A 13,490-nucleotide genomic window follows, 5' to 3' on the forward strand; every position below is an offset into this window, starting at 1 on the left:
GACAGTTTATCCTGAAGCAAGCATCAGTTGATTGATGATTCCACGGCTTGAACCCGTGACCTAAGCTAAATTCTAAAACCACACTTAAGGAAGAAAGTCGACATCCCCAGCCTCTGCAATGCTAGACTAAGATGCTTCAAATAGGCTATATTGTTTTTGACCTCCGAAACAACAAACTTCGAAATAGTAAATAGGCGATGCACATGCAGTAACTATAACTACTTGAAGTTGTGCCCATTTACATCTTTTCTCTAGGACTTCATTTTCCTGGAAATGACCTTTGTATCAATTTGGCTTTGGACGAAAGTATAGCCATCATTCCCTAGAAAGCATAAGGGCAGTTTCTCAACACTTCCCATATAAGTGATGCAGCATAAGATGTTGAAAACTTGATGCGTCAAAGTTCATCTGTTCAGCTTTTATGTTGGTATTCTCCCTACTAGTGTACGCTAGAGGGTGTCCATTACAGCTAACTAGTTATTTATTCATTGGAAGAACATGGAAAGATCTAACTCATTCTGTTGCCTTTAGGCAAATCTGTCTTTCAACATCCACCTCAACTTAAAAATTACAGAGACAAGAACTGTGAGTCCATTCAACAGCAGCTAAAAAGCGCAAAATAATGGTCACAGATGCTATGAGCTCTCTACAGACTACTAGTCAAAATGATGATTAATTTACCTCGTAGCTCTTGCACTCATCGATGAATGGTAATTTGTGCTTCTATCTTTTCTGTAAGAAGTGTAGACATCATCGTATTGACTTGACTCATCTGGATTAGCTGTGGCTCCAAGTCCTAACCGTCTTGAACTATTCAATCCAGATTTCTGCTCCACACTTCCATCAGGGTAAGTCCCAGTTTCAGGGTCAACTTGGAGATTTGGAGGTGGAGGGATGCAAGCCCCTCCATTGCGAACAGGAGGCTCTCTCTCATAGTCGTCATAATCATGGGTTGAATCAGATGGTTTAACAGGACCTTCTGATGGATTAACCTCTCCGATCTCCCTAAAAAATTTGGACACTCTCTCAAGAATCTCAGACTCTGAAACGGTGGAGGGTGGTACAATGGTGGGGATATCTAAAGGGCTCATAGGAGAGTAAGGCACCCCACTACCAATCTGCTTCTTCCTCACCATACCAGGAATAAGACCAGGAGGAAACAAGGGGTATGGGGGCAATTTTCCACCTACATTTGCAGTTGATGCTGGCATGTGATGAGCTGCAGCTTGTGGATTTCCTTGTGGAACAGAGGACAGCACAGGCATTGACCCAGGAAATCCAGTGGGTGGAACTACACCAGGATGAAATTGATGTGGTGCCGCAGATGGTATTGGAGGCACCTGCTCATCAGGCTTCCACTGTAAAACACTCCGGTTTGCTACTTGATGTGACAATCCTAAACCCCTCCCCCAGCAGAAAAAAAAAAAAAAAAGGTAATAAGAAAAGATATCAAGAATAATTGTTCAATTCGGCCAAAAAGTACATAACTAACAAAAGCAATACATTCTTCCAATGGTATTCCTTATTACAGCTAGATTAGAAGTAACTACCTGCAGCAGCAGAAGGATCTGCAGCCAGTTGTTCCCTTCGAGGACCAGCAAAATTTGCATGCAGTCCACTCATCATCTCATTTTCAAGTGCACGAATTGTATCCTGATCATAGACTTCCTTGGAGCTCCAAAACTGTAAAATTTTCTGCAGTCGAGACTGATTTTCTTCCTTGTTTTGAGGATTGTGGTATATCCTCGCAAGCATGGGACCTAAAACAGGCTTAAAAGCAAGTGCCTCGTTGTCAAGCTCATGAGGATTGATTCGTCGTTGCAAGCTGCAGATACCAAAAACTAAAATGAGTAACTATGAGACCCTCTCTCTCTCTCTCTATGTGTGTATGTAGCATGTTGTAGGAAGTGGAGGGTCTGGCGTATCAAAATTAAAGAGAACTAATACATCCATTTTTTACGTAAGACAACCAAATTGCTATTAATCCATTCATTCGATTCACTCGTTTTGAGAAAGCCAGGGGCGCATACAACTCATGCATGTCAATAAGCGCCTAATACCCTCATATAGCTGATGGGCAACAAAAGGTTGAGCAGAGCTGTCATGTGATACCAGAAAGCACCAGCAAGTAGGACTCAGCAAAAAATTTAGAAACCACTAACTAACCAATCCAAATCATACCGCTCCCAAACTTCTGGTTTAACTTAGTATAGGTTGAATTCAGATTTTTATTAAAAAAAAAAAAAAATTGAAATACAGGTCTGGTTTTCAAATCTACGATATTAACTGAAACCAAAACGTTAAATACTGATTGTTAATAACTCTGGATTTTATTACGAAGTATGAGAATAAGAAAGAGGTAGAAGTAGAAGTCTGAGGTTCTATTCATTGTTCAATAAAAGACATATAACCAGTGTTATCAAAGGGAAAAAAAGCGCCATTGTATGGTAAGTCTTTAAGAACAAAAGGTAAATCAAAGCACACGTTTTAGAAAAGAAAGAAAATAAAATGTATATATGGGTGTGTAATGCAAGAAATAATTAACTGTTAATACCAACAGCGGTTATATGGAAAAAGGAAATGAAAAAGATCACAACTAAGTGAGATATGTAAAATAACTTGCATATAAATCAAGTAAAAAAAACATATCAGAAGTGTTTATTCATACTAATTTTGGTATATTGACTAGTTTACTTATGCTGTATGTCTTCTTTCCTACATTATTGGCTTTTTTTCTAATTTTTTTAATCAAGTTTGCAAAAATGGGATAATGAGCCTGGCCCTCTACCCTTCTCCACTTAAATACCAAACTTTTGTATAGAGCAGGGTTTGAACTCGTGACGTGCGCCTAAACCAACCATCACACATTGCGCTCTTACCACTAGACCAAAGCCCGGGGGCCTGCCTTCCTTTTTTCTCTAATTAACATATTATTTAACTAAACTTATTTCAGTATCGTCATCGTCAAGAAAGAACCAAATAGATTATCTATGCACACCTTATCGTCTTAGTGCTTGCACTAAGTATCGCCTAAGCGAGGCTAGTGTCCAACCTATGGTAGACCGGAGTTTCAAGGCTTAAACACGCCTTAGGCGAGCCTTTAACAATACAGTATATCACCTAATTTATAATATTTTCCTTTTTCACACAATGCCATTTATCTTTGGCGGTTTCTCTTTTTGGTTGTTTTTTATGATTGTTTCTCTAACTTAGATCTTGCTTCTCCTATCTTAACCACTCTATGTAAGTAAATTGTTTCATGTTGTTGCTAGTTGTTCAAACAATTGGTTTAGGTTTCTTTCAAAATATTTTTCACAGTCCATTAAATAATGAAATGTATTTGGAAAGTTATTCTACTTAAATTTGGATTTGCCTTGGTCAAATTAAACTACTTATGAGATGTTTTCTATTTTAAGTTTAAATTTTAACTTTATCAATCTAGAGCACTTCGTTTGAAATTTTATAAAACCGCTAAACCAACCAACTTAACGCAAACCAAAACCGCCAAATCAAAAAGTAGCAGTCTTAAATAGCTGTGGTTTGTATTTGGTTCTTGATTTTGAGAAATTGTCAATTTTGTTTCTACGCTAACACGTAATAAGATTCCAAGAGATTTTGGATAGTGTTTGATATTAACTCTTAAACTTCGAAATTTTCTTCTAAAATTACTTCATAATACTCTCATTTATCGTTTAGATCTTATCCTTTTTTTTCTTTTCTTTTTTTGATGACATGGGAACCCGCAGCCGCTACCCTTCGGGTGCGCACAGGGTAAACCCAGCTCCTGTCTAAATAGCTCGCAAACTAGATCTTATCCTTTATCATTGTCACTTAGATTGATTTTATTCTTAACTAGATTTTATCATTATCTTTTAATTAAAGATAACATCACTTTCTCATAAGGATCCACTACTCTATAAATAGGGACCTTTCTACTTTTGTTTGATCAGATGGCAGGTAATACTTCATAAATTGATCTTTCTCTTAGTCTTCTCTTCTTCTATCTATATTTTCCCTTTCTCCCTTCTCTATTTCAGTGTCACATCAACACATATTGATGTGTTATCAGTTCCCAACATCAAGACCTAGGCAGTGTTGTCAAAGGCGCGCTTAAGCCTTGAAACGAGGCTCAAAACATGTTGAGCGTTTCGCCTCGCTTAATGTGCGCTTCAGTGTCGTCATCAAGGCTCTAAGACAAACTTTTCCTTGCAAATGAGCGTTTCTGATGAGGCGACACTAGACAATTGATATTTCACTTTATCGTTAAAAAAAAAAAAAAAAAAAATCTTTGTCCATGTATTTGTTATTCATGCTTATATATTTATTTGTTTTCATCATAATTTCACCACCTCATCTAATTTTTCATCATAAACGCTACAAGTCCCACCTTCGAACTTGATCATTCCATCCTCTCATACTTCTAGTGCCTGCTGAAATTAACCATAAACACTAACATAAAAGCGGTCATCTCCAGAACTTAACCAGTTCTCACCATCTTTACCAATACTAGACCACCAAAACTGGCATTTCCTCCAAGCAAATGCCAGTTTACACCATCTCCATACTTCGGACAGAATCTAGGATAATCTTCTATGTTGACATAATCTAGTAGTCTTCCAAGTTCTATATCTCCTTCCATTTTCAGGAATACACCCGTTTTCCTCGTTTAGTTCAAGCTGGCATAAGCTTGTGATGATGGATAATTTATAGCTATGTTGCTCGGACTCTCCAAAAATACATCACTTTTGGAGTATCCGACATGCACCCGTCAACGTATTTGAAGAGTCCGAGCAACATAGATTTACAGTTTGTATAATTCATATCCACAATATATAGTATCACCTTATCAAACTGTGGGATTTGGGTGTATCATGTGTGTGTGTGTGTGTCGGGGGTGGGAGGGAGACATAGGAATGTATGTTGATATCACTACATGCCACAAGCACTAGTTGAGAAAGATCTATGATATCAAGCTGTCCTAATTATAATAGATACCTAATGTGTTTCAGCTATTCAGTTTTCTTTAATTTTTTTTATGATTATAAGGACATGTTAGCTGTAAGGAGAAATCAATAAGAAGCACTAAAATGACAATTTTTTCAAGAAAATGATGAAGATATCTTTTTCCTTCTCAAAGAAAGGGATAACTGAAGAAAGTTGAGATTTTTTAAAGGTAAAGGAAATTCAAGTCCAGTTCAAACTTTGGGCAAGATAGAGGGTGTGTTCGGTATGGTGGAATACATTTTCCAGAAAATGTTTTCTAATTTTCCTATGTTCGGTTAGTCAAATTTATTTATTTTTATTTTTATTTTTATTTTTTAGGAAAACAAGTTCTTTAAACATGAGGAAAATGACTTCCCTAGTGGAAGTAGGGAAAACAAATTTCACAAGTGACATTCCACATTGATTGTTGTCTTACCCACTCTCCAACACACCTCATTTTCACCTATACCCCTGTAGCCCCCATCCCCACCACCCCACACCCTCACACCCCACCCTCACCTCCCATAGTATTTGTCTAGATTTTTTTTATTTTTTTTTTTAATGCTAAGGGAACCCTCCGCCGCTACCCTTGGGGCGCGCACAGGGTAAACCTGTGCAATAACCCGCAAACCACACAGGAGAGATAACCCGCACTAGGCAAGCCATGTGTGACGAGCTCGACCCAGAAGGCAAATACCCTACTTTCGTACGCAGGAGATTTCGAACCTGAGACCTCCATTATGAAAGCCCCATGCTCAACCACAAGAAAATAAGTAAGAAACCCACTTATTTTCCTGGAAAACATTTTCCATAAAAAAACATTTTCCTTCATACCAAACACACCCAGAGAATTCATTCTGGCACATGTATCCACTTGTGCAGTAAATTATAAGGTAACGAAATGATATATTACCTCTCAAATAGGATGTCATTGGCAAGATAGACTATATGAAGCTGTCTCTCAGGATCATCTAGGGAAAATACCCCATCTCGGAGTGCCTCAACCAAAGCAGGTATAAATGGAGACCTCTGCATGAACCAATTCTTTGCGCCTTTAATTGACTCTTTGGTACCATTAAGACTGTTTAGTACATTATTCAACTCCATTTCAACCTCTGACGGAAGAGGCCTTGATACACCTTTGAAAGAACTGTATGAGTGATCATAATATGCTCGGCCAAAAGGCTGAGAGGGCTGCTGTTCATAGAATGGTGGGAAAGGAGGTTGATGTAAATGAGGTGGACCTAACATTGCAGCAGAAGCCCCACCAGCAGCATTGGAGCCACTATAAGGGGCATTTAAGGGTGATGGACTCATCATAGGATTTGGTGGATGCATCATAGGCAGAGAAGAGGATGGAAAAGGAGCATTAAATGGTCCACCTGGTGGGCGTGTAGCCATCCAAAGATTATAGCGGTAGTAGTAATGGCCATCACTGCCAAAGAGGAAACTGTAATCTGGATTATCTTGCTGTTTTTCGCGGATCATTGCTTCAAACTCAGGACCGTTTTTGACAGCATACTCTACTAATTTATCTATACGCTTTTGGAGTTCAGGATCAGATGGTGGAGGAGCTGGAGGTGGGGGAGAATCATAGGGATTGTAGAAAGGTGATCGCGCCTGGTGATGAGGCATATGTGGAGGAAACGCAGGAGGTGGCTGCTGAAGGTGAAGGTGGTGAGGAGGCGGTATATGAGGATGGAGTTGTGGTTGCTGAATGGGGTGAGGGTAAGGGATCTGTTGAAGGGAAGAATGTGGGGGTAGAAATGGAGGACCATGAACTGAAGGAGGAAATTGTTGATGTTGGGGATGAAAACCAAACTGTTGTTGCTGTTGCATGCTAGCTGCTTGGTGCTGTTGTTGAGCAAAAGCCATAGCAGCATAATCATGAGCTTGTCGATCCATCACTACTAAAATCGATTAGCAGGACATGAATGCAGGAGCAGCTTGAAACACTATAATAACCTGTACATAAAAAAAAAAAAAAAAAAACCTAGAAATTGACATGCAACTCAATCTTGACCAAAGCATAAGATAATATACTTGTGCAATTTTTTTGATCAAGTAATATAATTGTGCAATAAAGAACAGTTAATGGATATTTACTACCTTTAACTAAGTTAACCGGTATCTGCTCAAGTTTTAGTTACAAAAAGCAGCAGCCTTAATGATGAGTAGCCATGACCAGTTGTATCTACTTATTTCATTTTAGGTTCAGATATTCTATTGCATACTATGCAACTATCTATATCACTAAAGAAACAAAATTCTGCACATTGATGAGCAAAAATATATAAGCACGAGAACAGAAAGAAAATAATGCAGGAGAAAGTCTATCAGCAGAAAAGCAAGATCAACAATAGCTGCATCCACGATTAACAAAAAGTAAAAATCTATGCACACAACATCACAGGGAGACCATTAGAAACAAGCCAAAGTACTACAGAAAGCCAGCAAAACTGACACTACCGAAATTCCTGACTGCAAGAGATAGTCCTGTCTTGAATTTCGTCAAATTCCACCATATTTTTACCATATCCCTAAAATCTTCTACTTCTGGCCACATTTTCGAGACAATAGGAACTCTTCTTCTCCCATTAAGCACAACAGCTTTCTCGCACTCTAACCAATTGTAATTTAAGCTAACTAGTAAGTAGTAATTAGCATTCAGTTGTGTATAATCTTATTTAGCATTTTATCACCCATAACTTGGTACCACTAGAAACCTCATACATTCCTATAAATTGCAGAACCACCCAAGTTTTGACCCAACCTAGCACTTCAAAAGCCTTGCACCAACTTTTAGGTCATGTCAGAGACCCCAATGACTTCTCATAGGCACTCTTTTCTTGAGCATATAGAAACCAATGATCAACACCCAAGAATATCAATTCGGACAGAACTTTTCTAACATGTCGGAAACCAACAAACAGTAATCAAGTCAACAATAAGCACTATGGTTTCGTGGATGTTCGGGCATAGCAATTTAAAAAAGAGTAGACGCAACGGACAACAATTTATGTCGAATCCTTCAAGGTTCCCTTTCTGTCAAAGTAGGAGTGTTGTAAGTATTGTTGTTAGATTCGAACGATCCTTGGTAAAAGCTTCATAGCTAACTAATCCACTGGATTGGTGTATGTTTCGCTAATCCTCAATGTCAAAGCTTTTATCATCCACCACTCTACTCCCCTAACACCCACAAATAATCAAGAAGGTCACTGATCCTTCCTTTGACTTCAACTTGGATAATGGTGGACAAGTACATCCAAGCTCTAAATATCTTCTAGGTGGTAGGAAAAGGGGGTAATTATGATTCTCAAAGCTCACACCCGTCTCTTTTTTAATGACCGTGGTGTTCAGGCCAACTTCACACTTAGACCAATCCACCGGGTACCTAGTACCTCTTACCAATGCATATACCGGTTAATTCAACCTACCAAGCTTCAAACAGATGAAAAGAAATCACTTAGCTTTTTTAATGCTACTGTAACATTCCGTACTCCAGAACTAAAATATAGAACCATGAAATCAAAAGAGCAGAATTTGACTAAGTGTTGCAGGACAGAGGGAGCTCGCTGAGCGAGACCAGGGCTCGCTATAGAGCGAGGCAAATTGATTCCAAGACGAAAAACGTAAAATTTCGACTAAGTATGGAAATGTCAGTAGGAGCTCGCTCAGAGCGAGACGGGACCTTGCTATAGACCTCGCTCAGCGAGGTGTAGTGGTGCCCAAGGGAAAATTTTAGAAAAATCAAGTAAATGTGGAATGACGGGATGAGCTCGCTGAACGAAGCTCATAGCGAGGTCACCCCTCGCTTTGGAGCTCGATCAGCGAGCCAGTGCCTCCCAAAGCCCCGTTCTATAAATTCAACACTTAACCTGAAATTTCATTTGTCAGACATTCCAATAGAAAGAAGAAAGCCCATCTCTTTCCTGTAGTATGTAAATTTACTTCCTTGAACTTCTATGGAGGGCGCAAACTAAATTGAAAGCTAATGGAAGGCTGGAGATCAAGAAATGCAAAGAGAAGGGAAATGGTTAGTGATGACGGCATAGGACACCGAAAGTTCCTTCTCTATCTAACAGGTGAAAACTGGTGGGTGTCCACTAACTGCCTTCTTTGAATAAAAAACCCAGGAAGTCAGCCAGTCTGTTCTTAATAAAGGCAAGCCAGTACGGTATGCAAGACGATAATCCTTCTTTCTAAGAGTCCTCAGTCCTAGGGTCCTCGTAGTCCATTGGGAAGGACGACTTTTCTCTCATCTCAACCCCCCACATCAAGGTAAGAACATCTTTACGATTCTTAATCAATCCTAGCGCTAAATACATAATTCTTCAACGAGAACATAAGATTTCCAAGGTAATTCTTCTCAAGTGATTCAAGCTAGGGTTGTGGGTGTTCTTCGTCAGAGAAGCAAACTAGTTCGTTGGATTGGAGCGTTTACAGGTATGTAGGGCTTATATCTACGTGTGGGAGCATTGTTGTTCTTCCCCACGCCACGTTAATTTAAGAAATCACTATTTCTCCTCAGAGTTAGAGAATCATGCCTCAGTTCATGAAAACCTCAAATACAAGTTAATTACATATATGTATTGTCAATCTCAATTATGTTTCAGATAATTGTATTCATGTATATCATTACGATTGTCATGAACCTGTCCGTAATCCATGTATGCTCGTGTTATCTTTTCCATGAGCTCTCAGATACCAGTTATGAACTCAGATTGTTCCATTCCTATGGATTTTCACATGTTTTCGTATCTCAGGAATTATATAGATATATTTATACAAATTTTCATGTAAAACTATTTACAAACCAGGTTTATGAAATCCATGAGTTTTTAAGCTAACTATGTTTATGTTCAATATTTTTGGGAGTAGCATAGATTTACCGAGAATGCTCAGACGCCTGAAACTACGTATGCCAACATAGGGTTAGGATCGCTCCGCGCAGTTAGGACGATACCTTCAGATTATTGATTGGATCCTTTCATGTCACTTTGTGTCTCATACCCTAGCAAGGTATGAGATCGCTTTGCTGGCCGGGCCAGAGACCAGACTTCGCGTACCCACTTGGTGATTCCAGTATGTGAGTTATACTAAAGCTCTCTCACTTAAAATATTTTACTCAGTTTACAGCTTGACCATGCAGATCATGGTCATGTCCAGGTTTCAGTTACAGTTACAGCTTTACAGTATTCAGTTACAATTATAGTTTTATAGTATTCAGTTATAGTTTACAGTACAGATTCAATTTACAGTTACAGTTACAACTTCAGTTTACAGTTACAATTCCAGTTTCAAATTACTTCATGTATTCATGTTATTGATTTGCGTTGCCATTCCCTGAGCACCCCACTTACGGTTCTTTCATACAGTTGTTTTACATACAAGTACAATTCCAGTGTACTTACGACCCTTTTGCTCGGGGCCTACATATCAGGATGCAGGTGGTTATTTTCAAGACGCCGGATCTGCTCACTAGGACTCCACCGTATCAGCTAGTTGGTGAGCCCCACTTCATTCGGGGCGTTATCATTTATTTTTCATTAGTCCTGTTATGCTAGACAGGTATGCTGGGGGCCTTGTCCCAGCAACAACTCAGTATTTCCAGACTCATGTCGGAAGTTTCATAGACTAATCAGTATGTCATGTTCAGTATTCAGTTATGTTTAGCCTTGTGGGCTACACAACTATGTTTTCAGACTATTTTCCGCACTTATGTTTAAAAACGGTATTTTCAGTATTATTATGATGACGCATGATTCATCCAAACTATTCATGTTTCAAATTATATTCTCGCATCAGTACATATCCCATGTTGATTTAGCCAGCCATGTGGTTTGCTCGATCACATGCAGTTAGGCATGCCGTGTTACATCCAGGCACAAGTTCGGGGCGTGACAGCCACACACACTAGATTATGGCTAGAAAGTATTTTTCTAAGGGTGTTTAGTGTTAGCTGTGATCCATGTTTGGGTAATCATGTTCTAATTCCAATTGTATATAACTACCAACAAGGGTTATGGTGAGATAGATAGGATCCCTTCACCCTGAACCAGAGGTCTCGGGTTCGAACCCTGGGTATTGAAAAAATCCTGTCATGGCCCTTACGCGGAGAGAATCGGGTTTAGTTGGGGCCCCAATGTTGGTACCGGACACCGAATGGGAAACCAAAAAAAGCATATAACTTAAATACTAGGAGGCTCAAAATATAGGTGGGGCATAATCATCAATTTCCTCAATAACCCAAATGGCATTTGGTCAGAATCCAACAACAAGAACTTCAATAAACAGTTAGACTAAAAATCAACCATTTCCTAAAGATATTTTGTTAGCAAACCCAAGAGAGGTTTCATCAAATACAACACTTGCAAGCACTATTCACCCCACAAGTAAAAGTGCAAATTTCAAGAATACAGATAGGAGTTTGAAGCTTTCTTTATGCAGCTTAAAAGTATCGCAACCAAATACATAAATGGGTAATTAATTTACAATTGAGAGCCGTGGCGGAGTCAGGATTTTCATCTAGGGTTCAGAAATTCTAAAAAGTAAATACACGAACAAGTCAGGGTTCGAACATAACAAAATAATTTTAACTTTAAAAATACACTGTAATTTTTCGCCGAAGGGGTTCGGAACCCCTGGAGCCAATGTGGCTCCGCCCCTGATTGAGAGTCAAATAGACAACTTACAACTCGATTGCAGATGATGGAGAGAAGGAGCAACTTCCGTTCCAAGAAATCAACACCAGTAACTGTTTGTACTGAAAAAGTAATTAAAATTAATTGTTTTGCTTTAATATTGCTCTATCGCAACTAAATTTTATGCAGACACCAAGAGTATGTTTTTATATGATAAAGTGATGTTATTATACACTTTCGCGTCAAATTTTTAAAAGGTGTCATGTGAGTTCTCAAGCACCATTACGTACATAAGTTAGCTACTTAAATATGTCACATCCTGTAATTATAAGTTTTAGCCTCAATAAGCGATAAAATCTCATTTATATTCTCTCTATTTTAATTTATGTGAACTTATTTTCTTATTAGTCTGTGTAAAAAAGAATGATCCCTTTCTATAACTGGAAATAATTTACTTTTAAGAAGTGATTTACAGCCACACAAATCATATGTGACTCATTTAACACCACAAGTTTAAAAGTTTTCTCCTCTTTCTTAAATTTCGTGTCCAGTCAAATGAGTTCACATAAATTGAAACGGGGGAGTATTTGTTTTGAGACTAATGTGTATAATTAAAGGAGGTGACGTTTTAATTTTTAAGTGGTGAAACTTATTTACGTAATGAGAATTTCAAAACAAGCGCCAAAACTTTTTCAAATTTTGAGTCATAAGTGTATAATTGAAAAATCTTATTATGTGTTAAGGTGCTTTATTATAATTTGGATGATTAAATAAAATTTACTATAAGCTTAAGAATTGCCGTGTATTCAACCATAATTTTTCCAAAACCAAGTCATCCACATATTGTTTCCGAAAACCAAAGTTTTCGTAATTCAGACACCAATTTAATTGTTGATTCCATCAAGGCGTTTTTCTTTTCTACTATATAGAAGAGTCAAGTTTGGAACGATCAAGGACAATTCTGTCATTTTACTCAATCCAAGTCTCTATCAAAGTGCAGGCTATTGAATTTCCAGATTGACATGTGTGCGTATCATCACATTGGGAGCTAATAAAGTATGGATCCGGCACTTTTGTAATCCAAAAAAAAAAAAAATTGGAACCAAATTAACTCATTAAAAAAAAAATTAAATTAGGCTTCACGCACAGAATCTGTGCGTGAAACCCGTCCCTAACCCCCCCCCCCCCCCCCGACCTAATTTTTATTCTTTGGAAATCAAACTCAAAATTAAGGTTTGTTGCGTACTTTGACCGAAGATTAGTTACGTTTCAAAACACCGGTAGAGAACTAACATCTCCTGAAAAAAGATGTGTGTTAAGAGACCGCCAATATCGTTCTGAGGACGATATTGAGGACTTCTATTCTGATGACGATTAGGGTCTATTTAGGCTCACTGTCTTAAATTATGGGTCATTTAAGTTTCGGATTAAGGCTGTTAATTTGTATTTTTATTTTATGATGAAGTCATAAATTTGAATTAGTTTGGCATGTTTTTAATTCTTCAATGTTTATTGTTAAAGTCTATTATTAATTGACAATTTCACAAATAAACACAAATAAATTAGTACATAAAGGGTGCGGATTACATTATAGGGGAAAAGGTACAACTTGTAAAAAACATAATCCATAGAAATATTAAACTTAATAAACAAAATACATATAAAGAATGAACAACAACAACATAGCGCAAATAATCTTTCACAATTTAAGTTTTTCTTTCAAAGTTATTTTCTCGTGTTGAGCCTCTCTAAGTTTAGCCTTCAGCAAATTTCATTTTTTTTCCGAATCGGTGAGCAACACCTCCAAACCTTCAATTTTTTCTTCAGCTTCCACAAGCTTAAATTCCGAGTCCAACTTAGCGG

At 38.0% G+C, this 13,490-nt stretch overlaps 1 protein-coding gene across 1 annotated transcript; it reads right to left on the reverse strand.

Moving 5' to 3' along the window:
- Positions 1-494: 494 nt before the first annotated feature.
- Positions 495-11,856, reverse strand: LOC132626973 (uncharacterized). The gene is made up of 5 exons (XM_060342010.1): positions 11,755-11,856; positions 11,679-11,698; positions 5,897-6,948; positions 1,551-1,825; positions 495-1,396 (listed from the first exon to the last, which is right to left on the reverse strand). The coding sequence occupies exons 3-5, from the start codon at positions 6,886-6,888 to the stop codon at positions 678-680; spliced, it is 1,986 nt and encodes a 661-aa protein (XP_060197993.1). The 5' UTR covers positions 6,889-6,948; positions 11,679-11,698; positions 11,755-11,856; the 3' UTR covers positions 495-677.
- Between the last annotated feature and the right edge of the window lie 1,634 nt (positions 11,857-13,490).

The sequence above is a fragment of the Lycium barbarum genome, chromosome 2, assembly GCF_019175385.1.
Source record: "Lycium barbarum isolate Lr01 chromosome 2, ASM1917538v2, whole genome shotgun sequence".
In the NCBI taxonomy this organism is placed as follows: domain Eukaryota; kingdom Viridiplantae; phylum Streptophyta; class Magnoliopsida; order Solanales; family Solanaceae; genus Lycium; species Lycium barbarum.